We start from the raw sequence: 12,823 nt of genomic DNA on the forward strand, positions 1-12,823 counted from the left end.
TAAAGGCCAAATCTAATCATTCATTTAACAAACTATCCAGTATATTATTATATAAAATCTTAAGTAATTTGTCATTGTGGGTAATGTAATATTATCATGCAGCTAAATAGTCGGTTCCCAGAGTTAATGTCAATATTAGTGGTAGGTCCTTGGAACCCCAGTCCAACACTATTCCTCTTATTCATTATTTCACTGTCTCTGGAGTTCAGCTATTTCAGTGTCATTTCATTAAATCAAACAAATCACTGGCCCAGTCTCTACACAGCCCAACTCAATTAGCCCTAGATCATTATTGGTCATCATTCTGGGAAAAGAGAAAGCGCAATAGGGTGTTATCCAATGACAAAAGGGTGTCAGGAAAAGGGGAGAATACACTCACCTTGATAAGTTGCTGAATGGCAACACATAACAGGCCTAGCACAACCTACTGCCAGCCCCCCACATGAGCTTTCTATGGGTAGGTATGTGGGCATAACCTTGACCTAATAAAATCAGAATTAGGGTTTCTGTCTTTGTTCATTTCTGGAAGACATAATTCTCTGTGAAAGTGTTCCACTTTCCTAAGTGGAGCACTTCCCTCCATAAAGATAAGAGCCATTCCATAAACATCAGGTTTAGTAATTCTCTTTCACTAGTTGGCCCTTGCGAAATTTTCACACATTGGTCGTCGGGGCAGCAGGCAATTTCCGAGCTGGTCAAATGTAAATGTATTTAATTACATGATAGGGTGTTGATCCAGGGAACTAGTTTGATTGCTGTAGGTGGAGTCGGGAAGGAATTTTTTTCCCCAATGTGGAGCTTACTCTTTGCTACATGGGTTTTTTTTGCCTTCCTCTGGATCAATATGTTAGGGCATGTTAGGTTAGGCTGTGGGTTGAACTAGATGGACTTAAAGTCTTTCTTCAACCTCAATGACTATGTATGTTACTATGAACATAGACAGGTATTAATATATGTAGATTGTTAATACAAAAAATTATATTTTCTATTGGCTGGATTGTCAATACGATGCTGCAACGCAGCATCAAAATCGAGAATGAAAAGGCCTGTGTAAGTTGGGTTAACCCCTTCAGGTGGTTCTAAGCTTCCCACCATGTGATAAACCTGGCCATGTATTTTGAAACAATATGGTCCCCTGCCAGGAATATTGACAAAGTTCACTTGAACTGATGCAAAAGCCAAAGCATTATTAAATTGCCGTATATTTTGTGAATAGTTTTGAGCTACATGATCATTCTTTTCAATAAGGCTACTTTCACACTTGCGTTGTTTGGCGTCCTTTGCAATGCGTTGTTTTGGGAAAAAAACGCATCCCGCAAATGTGCCTGCAGGATGCGTTTTTTTCCCATAGACTTGGATTGCTTGCGGATCGCGACATATAGCCATACGTCTCATCCATCGAGCACTGGATGCATCGTGTTTTGGCGGACCGTCGTCACAAAAAAATGTTCAAGGGAACGTTTTTTCATGTCGGGTCCGCTATTTCCTACCGCGCATGCGCGGCCGGAACTCTGCCCCCTCCTCCCCGGGACTTTACAATGGGCAGCGGATGCGTTGGAAAACTGCATCCGCTGCCCACGTTGTGCCGAATTTTCACAATGTCCGTCGGTACGTCGCGCCGACGCTTAGCTACGGCCGCGTACCGACGCAAGTGTGAAAGAAGCCTAAGTGACTGAAGTTCTTTACAAACACTAATGGCATGTAATTGAAACTTTCCCTTGTGGCAACAGATGGAAGCAGATTGGTCACAACCGACTTCACCTAATTAGAGCTTTGCTGAACAATGTGGACATAGTTTATCCATACTCCCAACACTGTGGGTTTTAACTTCATTGTCTGGAAGTAATAAGCGAGCACAACAGTATGTCTTTGGAAGTGAATGTTGGCACCTCCTTGCACCGATGTCTTGTTGTAGATGCAGGAAGTAATCAGGTGGAAATAAATCAATACAGTGCTCTTGCAGTAGTGTTCCATCTGATTCACTATCTGTTGTCTGTGCTTCTGTTGAGCCTGTCTATGGTTTTCAAGTCTTTGTTGCCTTTGTTCATGAGGTAGTAGCCTATTTGATGTTCATTGAGATGGAGTCTGAAGACGTCTGGGACGTCTTGTTCGTGTTGGCCTGCCTCGAGGCCTGCTTTTTATATGCCTCTTCCTAGTCATCCTGCAAAGTAATTCCAAACCCAAACAATGTCAGGTCTGCGCGCCAAATGCAGCTTGAAATGTACAATAGGCAGTGCATGTTTCCAATAGAATAAGCAGTGCATGTTTCCAAATGTGTTTGCATATGTGACTCACCTGCAGTGAAGTGTGCAATCTGTTTGGATTTGCTTGTGATGTCTGTAATCAGCTTTGTGGTAGTGTGCTTTGGGGTAGTGTGGTGCCACCGGCAGGTCATTTTTCCTTACTCCAGGTTTATGAAAATTAATGTTTAAACTGTATTTTGTGATCACATAGTGGATGTGTGGTTTGTTTAGCTATTTTCTTGCTGAAGGGGAAAGTTTACCTTTCAAATGGTGTATCATTTGTGTGTGTGGGTGCAGTATGAATGGAGATACAAAGTACGGTAATCACTGAAAAAGAGTGTTTAGAAATAATATGTAAGGATTATCCCCTTTTATTTCATGTAATTGTATATACCATATTGTTTTGGCCCCATTTTGTAACATCTTTGTATATTTTTTTGTAATAACTGCGTACTTTTCCAAATTACATATTTAAAATGTAATAGCTCTGTTCTTCCTGCTCTGTAAATTGCACCCCCGAAGCCATACGCTACCTGTAACGGGTGTCCATTTGGCTTTTATAAATGATTGTTGGTGGCAGCTAGTAATTCGTTTTGCTATTTATGTAGTTGACAGTGATCGTACCGGTGTACGTATATTCCATGTGTTGGAATCGGAGGTGTGTATACCATACGCTCACTATGAGTTCCCCAATAATTGGCCTAGTAGTGTCAGTAGCCTTGGCTTCGTCCATCACTTGTCCGTCAAAAGCGTAATTGTTCTGATGATTGGAGGCAGCAGAGTTGCGTCTCCCTGACAAGTTAGTGGCAGTGGTGGGCAATTCCCCCAGTGTACTCCTTTGACAAACGAGTGGCAGCAGTGGGATTCCCCCTACTGTTATCCCTGACACACACTGTAAACCATCTAAAAAAGATAATAATAACCCTTTCATTTTCAACTTCAAACCTACTCTAATGATATAGCTTTGTATATTATGCTGCTCCGTTATTCACTAGGTGTGTGACATGCATAGTCTGCACATCAACCATAGCTTCAGCATGGAAACAAAGAGGCAAATGCATTAAGAACGGTACTGGTCCAATTTGCCTGCCCATTTTCATTCTGTTTTAGAATTGTTCAAAGTCCCTTTTTGTATGCCACCTCTTCATTGTATATTATTCTCATTGATTTCCTCTAATGTCTACTCTGAGTCATCGACAATGTTTGGGCTAGATTATAATCCCCATAGCACAGCGGCCATACGAAGCCTGTGGGCAACCAATTGGATGGCTGTTCCCTAGGCATTCAGACAGATGTTGCAATTATTCTCCCACCTCTGTCTGATCACAATTACAGCGCAGCAGGCATTTGGAAAAATAAAACTCGACGAAAGGTGAGGAGGATTAAATGTGTTCTGCGGCTCACCTTCCACAGACCTGCAGACAAGTCATTTTCAATGCTAATGAAATCTGAGGGGGCAGATAAAGAAATCACAAAATAAAGAAGGTGGGAAAAAAAGCCCCTTCAACTCTCTTAAATTAGCAGGTAATGCATGTTAATGACAAACAGAGGGGAGGATTTACATCTTCACAAACTGGAAGAAACTGCAGAGCTATCAGAATTCTGCTCTCATAGTCTCTCTCCACATAAGATGCAGTGTGGGCTCTGCTCGTCTGGACCCTCCAGCTCTCCCTTACATCTCCCCCAAGGATTGGAAGGAGGTCGATGATATTGGTGAGTGCCCTGTTTCCATCCCAGGATCCTCCTCGCCGTCATTATTTCACTGTCTACAGAGCTCAGTCATTTCAGTGTCATTTCATTCAAGCAAACAAATCTGTGGCTTATTTTTTCTTTTTTTGGCTTTCTTGGCAACTTATTGACTAATTACTGAATAGACGCCCTTCACACTAGGATAGTTTGTACATTGGAAAGCAATTATCCTATAAACCCTCATTAAATGTCAATTGGAATCGCAGTTCATAAACTGCTGGTAAAATTCATGTTTGCGGTGGGAAATCTGACTTCTTTCTGGAAGACCCTCGACAGCAGGGATTAGTGTTGCAGCTGGGAATTCTGCGGATTGTTCACCAAATTCCTTCATTTATTATGAGATCCTAATCTCTACCACTAGCAAAAATGGTGCTTGTTCCTTATTTGTATAAATGAAGTATAAAAAGGAGTGACAAAAAAAAGATAGAGGAGGATGTGCAAGTTTGGGGAAGATGCGTATAGATTGTAGTCTCTTCTGTTCCGAATCCTAAATAAGTTTAATTAAAGGGAGAGAAGGTGATTTTCTCCACGTCAAATGTAAGGCATTGAAGTGATGGCGTTAAAGCACTCTGTTGCCATGGTTATGCCTACCAGCCATTTTTATCAGTTGATCACAGGAAGTCCGCCTGATGCTATGCATTATTCATCTTGGATAGTCATAGAATAAAAATTGTTCTGTATACCGGACAATTTTGTAATGATTGAAGAACCCTGGCTTTGGAGCAGTTTCTGACGACTGGCATTACCACCTCCTTGCATTTGCCAGTAAGTCAGTAAGTATTGCTTGTTCTCAAGCTGCAGGCTGCAAAGCACATGAAAGATTGAAAAGTTATTTTGACATTTCTCTGTCAATTTCTAGTGCGGATTTTCTTGCTTTTTGCTGCTTTGTTACGTAAGAGATGCAGCAGGTATAGTGGGTATATTGGAAATAGTCAGTCTTATAATTTACTGTTAACTCTTACTGGAGATAACTTCATAATTATATATATATATATATATATATATATATATATATATATATATATATATATATATATATATATATATATATATATATATATATATATAAACCTGCAATATTTCATCTACAATACATGTTGTTATTGTTGATTAAATCTTAGACAATCCAGATATGAGCAATATATGTGTTAGAAAGATCACTTACATAATTGAAACCGTTCCATGAAATTGACATTACAGGCGCACTTGTGTTAATAGACTAATACGCAGAGAGCAGTGCTGCATGGGGAGATCAATGTAGCTACCAGCGGTGTGTTTGATTGCGCTGACATCCATGTAGACCTTGTACTGGTACAGCCGACTGCTGGGAACCGTTCACTGAAGCATTAATTCTCTTATATCCAACCAAGACCAGAAGATAATTATAAATTATTGATTTGTTTTATGTTTAATTATTGTACAGCAATATGGTTCCCGTAATACAGCAACACGAGAAAAGAACGGTAGCAGGTCATACGCATGGTGTCAGGCTACAGATAGACTGTACAGTAGATGAACAGTGCAAAGGAATGAAAAACTCTTATTTGTACATGTATTAGAAGTAGATTCAAAATGTAATAATAAATTCTTACTTTAAATAAATAAATAAATGCATATTTCGATTTCGGCAGTGCACCAAAAGCTGGGGGGCTGAGAGGGCTGCTTTGAAGTACTGTATACTAAGGACATATTTTCCCACAGCTGATTCATTACAGAAATGTCTGCTACTTGTTATTCCACACTACATTAAGTACCATGTACTTGTAAACCCTGATGAAGCCATCTTAGTGGCGATACGCGAAGAATTCTCAATCCTCTATGATGCTTTTCATATGAGCCAATTTACCTCTGACTATGAGAATGGCACCTTACTGCCTAGTGTTACCGTTTACCTATTTTATATTCTTTTGATACTACATTATTAAAATATCTTTATGTGATATCTTTATGTTATCTTTGAATTGCACCTTTTTCATTATTGAACTATTTGACATCATTCTAGTAATGTCTATTTTAGATTTCCATGATATTTATATGGCTGATACAACTGATTTGACTGGAATGAAAACCAATAACTTATATTACAGGTTGTCATGTCAGCCAACTGAGTTACATTCCAGAGCCAGTCTTTGCCCTAGGAAACATGTTCTGGTGCAATTCACGCATTTTTAAATATTATTCATCTTGTCTAGGGCTTTGTGCTTCCTACATCACGGGTGGGGAACCTCAGGCCCCAGGGCCATTTACGGCCCTCGATGACCTGTTATCAGGCCCCCGATCAGATTCTCAGGGACCGCATTCTCGGGCAGGGAGGTGTATTTTGATTGCCACCAGCTCATTAATTTCTTCTTGCTTTGTTAGCACACACACAGTGTTCACTACTGAACACTGAAGGGCAAGCAATGAAAGATTATGTCCTGAAACCAGTGCCAGAGTCAGGATGTACTTTGTGGGCGGAGTTTGTACGGCCCCGAAGGATGGTATAAATATCCAAATGGCCCTTGGAAGAAAATAGATTCCCCACCCCTGTCCTACATAATAAAGATTTTCTCTTTTTTTGTATTGCATGTTTTACTTGTATTTTGATTGGCACTCCATTAATATATGGGTGGTGCTCACTCCATTGGGATTTTTTGGTAAAAGTTTCATCTGCACTAATATTTATAGTCCAGTAAACGATTGCTGACACATTTTAAAACAACGTAGCATCACAGAAATAAGATACATATGAGCAATCTTGTAAAAAGATGTTTAGAAACATTTACAAAGGATATGCCGAAGACGATAAAATATAGGTCAGTACTGGAAAACATGGAGAATAGATAAAATAGGGAAGGGAGAGGGGCATTTCAATCTGGAGGTGAAACTGATGTGAAAAGCCAGATTTAGAAGGATGTGAATTCCTTTAACACAGACCAGGACCACCAAGTAATGTACATTTTTTAAATTGAACAGGTCATGAGGATGTTACACCTCAAACTAATGACGTGTACATACGGGAAATTTTCATGCTGAATAAATCCATATCTTGATTGGAAAAATACAGTGTAGAAATAGTATAAAAACTAGACCCATATGCTTTGTGTGTGCCACATCGAATTTGCAGCTCTCCTGCCCTCCCTCCCTATGCACTGCATGTCACCTGCCTCCTCTATCTGACAAGTCATTTTTTTCTCAGTGACCTGCTTACCTTAACCTGATGCCTACACTTCCTCACTTCTGATCGTTCCGCTGCCGCTCATCTGCTCAGATGGGGACAGTAAATACGGAGGTCAATTCACTGGGCTTAGCGGTGTTGTGAGGACCTTACTGTGTATTTAGACCCCAGGAATGGAAGGCAGGCTACTGAAATTAAAGTGACTCATTATTCAGACAGACGACGCACGCGACAGGTGGGTAGTAGAAAGAGAGGACAGGACAGCTACAAGTGCAATGTCCCACCCCAAAACACTTGCGGCTTATTTGAAATGCTGCAATTGGCAGAAATGGCAAAATGGATTTTTAGAAAGCGTAGATTTAATCAGTGTGAAAACGCCTATACATACATGACATTAGGTTGAGGTATAAAATGCTCATGACAGGTCCCATGGACAGTATAAGAGCATTTAAGATATATAAATCTGAGGGGTCAGCTCTACCATTTAAAAACTATAAAGGGCTGAATAAAATCTGTAAAATGGTAACCAAAACAGCTACCAAAGAGAATGCAGGGCAGGTAGCCAAGGACAGGAATATCAATCCCAAGATCTATGGGCCGGACACTGATCTGCATGAGAATACACCTCAAGATCTTATTTTAAATGAAAAGGGGGTGTCACCAATGAGAGACATGTAATGACTGATATTCTGCTCTCCTGATCTCACTGCAGAACTGTGTGTGATTACAACAAACACTTCTTCAGCTATCTTTCAGTGGTCAGTGTGGGAAGTAGGGCAGTAGAGCTGACAGCAATGGAAAAGGAGTGCTACAGCTGCAAAAGTGTTTGTAATAAGATAAAGCTCAGCTCTGCTGCACTCTCCCTCTACACAAACTTTCTCCCTGTGAAATGGAAGCTGAAGAAGTGTTATCTGTAATTACCTACAGATCTGCAGTGAGATCAGGAGAGCAGACTGTCGTTAATTACATGTTTCACACTGATAACATCCCTTTTCATTTAAAAAAAAGTTCTGAAGGTAGATTATCTGGGAGATCTATGCCCAGCCCAGAGTTCTTAACAACTCATTTACATATTAAGAAAAGTGTGATTTTTTTTTCCTGGATTAAAAGGTCAGATCACAGATATCAAGGTATCATTTAATTCAGCTTTCTATTACCTGCTTGCCCTGCCAAGTAGGGGGGGATACTTCTGACAAATTCCCTTTAAGTTGCCTTATTAGTATGCAAATCTGTTTATTATGTTGATGTATATGAGTGGTGCAACTGAATATTGCCGTCACTGCCACTGTATATGGACGATATACCACATATCATACTATGTCTAGGCAGAGCGCTGGTGAGAGGTATTGCTGAGGTCTGAGGGCCCCATATTAGGAGCTAGGAGTTAGGAATATGCTTTAACTGTTAATGCACTAAGTTGCTGGAAACATGGAGCAGACATGGGGACTGGCTGAACTGTCCAACAGCTCCGAGAAAGAGATATAGTGGAAACAAGTGTCCAAAAAGTAGGACTAAATGAGCCGTCATACACACAATATAATAAAATGCATTTTATGTTATTTTTTTTTTTCAAGGTTTTATTCATCAATTGACTGCTCTTAAATATCTAATGATGACGAACTTTTTGGATGTGGATTCTATACCAAGGCTTTTATTCAGCCAAGGAGCTCAAGGTAATTTTCTTTTGATGCTATGTTACTGTCTTACTTGCTCGGCATAATCGCCAACACGTCAATGTCCCATTTTTTATTGTAGCACAGACAATTGCTTGTAGTTTTTTTATTGGAAAATATATATGCTCAATGCCTACTACAGCAGTGCTGCAATCTTCAGTGTCATTTTGTATAATTATCTGATTGTCCAAGAAAGTAATTATACCAACAGATTCACAGCCTTAGCCAGGAAATGCAATGCTAAATTTGTTCACAGAGAAAATATGTGGGTGTAAGAAGACTGGTGGAGAAGCATTTTTATTCAGGCAATGCATATGTCACTGACATGATGGCAAAAGAGGGGAAATATCAACCACACTGTCATAAGAAGTAACAAATCAACTGCAAAAGATTAGATAAGCTGCAAATGCTGAACATTCTCCTTTCATTTCCTTTCATGTATTGCTTAGGATAGATAGATAGATAGATAGATAGATAGATAGATAGATAGATAGATAGATAGATAGATAGATACTGTAGATTGATATAGATAGATATGAGATATATAGCTAGATTGATAATAGATAGATATATGATTGATAGATAGATAGATAGATAGATAGATAGATAGATAGATAGATAGATAGATAGATAGATAGGTATGAGACAGATAGATAGATAGAATGGCTTGCAAAAGTATTCACCCCCTTGTCTTTTTACCTATTTTGTTACATTACAACCTGTGTTTAGTTTTGTAATCCGATTTGTGAGTGATGAATTAGCACTAAATAGTCTAAGTTGGTGAAGTGAGAAAAATAAAGGCATAAATTAAATTTATGGCATCAAATAGCTAAAAATTGGCATGTGCATATGTAATCACCCCTTTTGGTATGAAGCCCCTAAAAATTTCTGGTGCAAGCAATTATCTTCATAAGTCACATGCTTAGTGAAAGGAAGCCCCCTGTGTGCGAATCTAAGAGTCACATGGTCTGTTATTATATACACACCTTTTCTGAAAAGCCACATAGACTGCAACACCATTAAGCAAGTCAGGGTCGGGTTATAAAAAAATATCCCAATCTCTGATGATCCCCGGAGCACCATCAAATCCATTAACATAAAATGGAAAGAAGATGGTACCAGAACAAGCCTGCCAAAAGTCGCCTACCCAAACTCTCAGCCCGGGCAAGGAGGGCATTAATCAGAGAGGTTGCACAGAGACCAAAGGTAACCCTGAAGGAGCTGCAAAGTTTCCAAGCAGAGACTGGAGTATCTGTCCATACGACCACAATAAAACGTACACTCTATACAGGTAGGCTTTATGGAAGAGTGGGCAGAAAAAAAGCTTTCATTACACACACAAATTGTAAGGCTGGTTTTGAGTTTGGCATGTGGGGAACTCCACAAATGTATGAAGGATGGTGCTGTGGTCAGATGAGACCAAAATTTAATTTTTTGTCCATCAAGGTAAACACAATGTCTGGAACCAAACTAACACAACTCATCACCCCATGAACACCATCCCCACAGTGAAACATGGTGGTGGCAGCATTATGCTGTCAGGATGTTTTTTTGGCAGCAGGGCAGGGAAAATGGTCTCAGTTGAAGGGAAGATGGATGGTGAAAAACAGGGATACTCTTGAACCTATTTCATTCTGTCAGTAATTTGAGAATGGGATATAGGTTCACCTTCCAACAAGAAAATGACCCAAGCATACTACTAAAGCAACACTCGAGTTGTTTAAGTGGAACGTGTAAATGTTTTGGAGTGGCCTAGTCAAAGCCCAGACCTTAATCCAATTGAGAATCTGAGGTCAGACTTGAAGATTGCTGTTCATGAGGAAACCATCTAACTTTGCAATAAACACCCATTAAAAGTAGTGTGTGGTTTTTGATATGCATTCCCTTTTTATCTGTGCTAGTGTCTTAGTGCTGTTTTCCTTGTCCATGGCACCTTACTCCATCTGCAGTGGTGAATGCACATGCTCAGTAACTTCCCTGCTCTGTCTGTCCCCTTCATGTTTTATAGTGATCTAACAGCGAAGTGAGAGGCGTAACTGGTAGTTGCTTTTTTCAGACTTTCCGATTTTTATTCCAGAGTACTGTACATTGTGTAGACATGGATGCAATTATTACATGTACACCGCACCATGCATAGCATTTCAGAAAATAAAAGAAATAAAGGTTAGTTTAAAAGTATTTCACAATGTAAAAAAGAAATAATAGTAAAGCATAGATTACAATTGCTTTTTGAGAATAGTGACTCACATACAATATATAATAATGGGATTTAGGTTTCTTATTTTACAGGAGTACACAGCTAAAAGTAAACTATAAATGCTATTAAATTTGGTGCAGAATTTAATGAAAATAGGTTTTTCAATTTCTATAATGTTTGGTAGAGCAAAAACTAACTAATGATATGGAGAGAGTATTAAAGGGAGTAGGCACACCATGAGAAAAACCTTGCAGGCAAGGGTAATATGCACCCCTTAAAGAAGCCTTAATATATTGCAACCATCATATTTTATAGTGCTGATCAATATTTCTGCATTGATGCCAATTTATTTTCTTAACCTAAACTACATTTCGGAGGGTTTCAGCTTTCACAGGAATAATTTATACAACCAATGGATGAATTTAATGTCAGGTTGTCAGGTTATAAGCTTTTATTTACATAACATGGATAAGCGACATAACTTCTGTCAGGGAGTGTATGGCTAGGTTCACATTCTGCCAGTTTGATGCAAAGTAAAACAGGCCTCCTCTCACCATTTTCTCTATTTCAGCATCTTAACCCCTTAACGACCGCCGATACACCTTTTAATGGCGGCCGCTAAGGGTACTTAAACCACAGCGTCGTTAATTAACGGCGCTGTGGAAAAAGTGAATAGCGCCCCCCAGAGTCGGATTTTCTCTGGGGTCTCGGTTACCGGGGGTAGCCGAGACCCCAGAGAACATGATTCGGGGGTTTTTTACTGACCCCCGAGTTGCAATCGCCGGTAATTAACCGTTTACCGGCGGTCGCAAAAAAAACCAAAAAACGTGATTTCCCATTTAATTTCGCTGTCCTCCGATGTGATCGCACATCAGAGGACAGAGAAATGGGGTCCCCGATCGCCCCTGATGGCCCCCCGATACTCACCTGTCACCCCCGGTGCTCCTCGTCGCTCCCGATGGGCGCCGCCATCTTCTTCCGGCAAGAAAATGGCGGGCGCATGCGCAGTGTGCCCGCCGGCCGGCACCCGGGAGATCTTTCGGGTCTCGGCTGCTGGGGGTAGCCGAGACCCCAAAGAACATGATCGGGGTCGGTTTTTACCGACCCCTGTTTTGCGATCGCCGGTAATTAACTGTTTACCGGCGACCGCAAAAAAAAAAAAAAAAAAAAGTGATGTGTAATTCTCTGTCCTCTGATGTGATCGCACATCAGAGGACAGAGAAATAGGGGGATTCGGGGACCCTATCATACTTACCGGTGTCCCTGGGTCCTCCTGCGTCCTCTCCTGCCGGCCGGCTTCTTCCTATGGAAAGAAAATGGCGGGCGCATGCGCAGTGCGCCCGCTCTCCTCTGCTGCCATCTGCCGGCCAGCAGGAGAGAGGAGTTGGGGCTAAAATTAGGGTTAGGGTTAGGGTTAGGGTTAGGGCTAGGGTTAGGGTTAGGGCTAGGGTTAGGGTTGGGGCTAAATTTAGGGTTAGGGTTGGGGCTAAATTTAGGGTTAGGGCTGGGGCTAAATTTAGGGTTAGGGCTAGGGTTAGGGTTGGGGCTAAAGTTAGGGCTAGAGTTAGAGTTGGGGCTAAAGTTAGGGTTAGGGTTGGGGCTAAAGTTAGGACTAGGGTTGCGGCTAAAGTTAGGGTTAGAGTTGGGATTAGGGTTTGGATTAGGGTTGGCATTAGGGTTACGTTTGGGATTAGGGTTAGGTTTGGGATTAGGGTTAAGGTTAGGGTTGGGATTAGGGGTGTATTGGGATTAGGGTTAGGTTTAAGGTTAGGGTTGAGATTAGGATTAGGGGTGTGCTGGATTT

At 40.6% G+C, this 12,823-nt stretch overlaps 1 protein-coding gene across 3 annotated transcripts in view; it reads left to right on the plus strand.

Annotated features, from left to right (window-relative positions):
- Positions 1-3,537: 3,537 nt before the first annotated feature.
- The window catches only part of PHACTR1 (phosphatase and actin regulator 1), a 495,254-nt gene continuing 485,968 nt past the window's right edge, over positions 3,538-12,823 (plus strand). The window contains exons 1-2 of one of the 3 annotated variants that reach the window (XM_077269898.1): positions 3,538-3,956; positions 8,724-8,822. In XM_077269898.1, coding sequence (XP_077126013.1) covers positions 8,759-8,822 — 64 coding nt within the window. In that variant the 5' untranslated portion in view covers positions 3,538-3,956; positions 8,724-8,758. Of the gene's footprint in view, positions 3,957-4,620; positions 4,758-8,723; positions 8,823-12,823 lie in introns of those variants that run through there. The other 2 variants (XM_077269903.1, XM_077269904.1) reach the window with 2 other exon arrangements.

The sequence above is a fragment of the Ranitomeya variabilis genome, chromosome 6, assembly GCF_051348905.1.
Source record: "Ranitomeya variabilis isolate aRanVar5 chromosome 6, aRanVar5.hap1, whole genome shotgun sequence".
Classification (NCBI taxonomy): Eukaryota; Metazoa; Chordata; class Amphibia; order Anura; family Dendrobatidae; genus Ranitomeya; species Ranitomeya variabilis.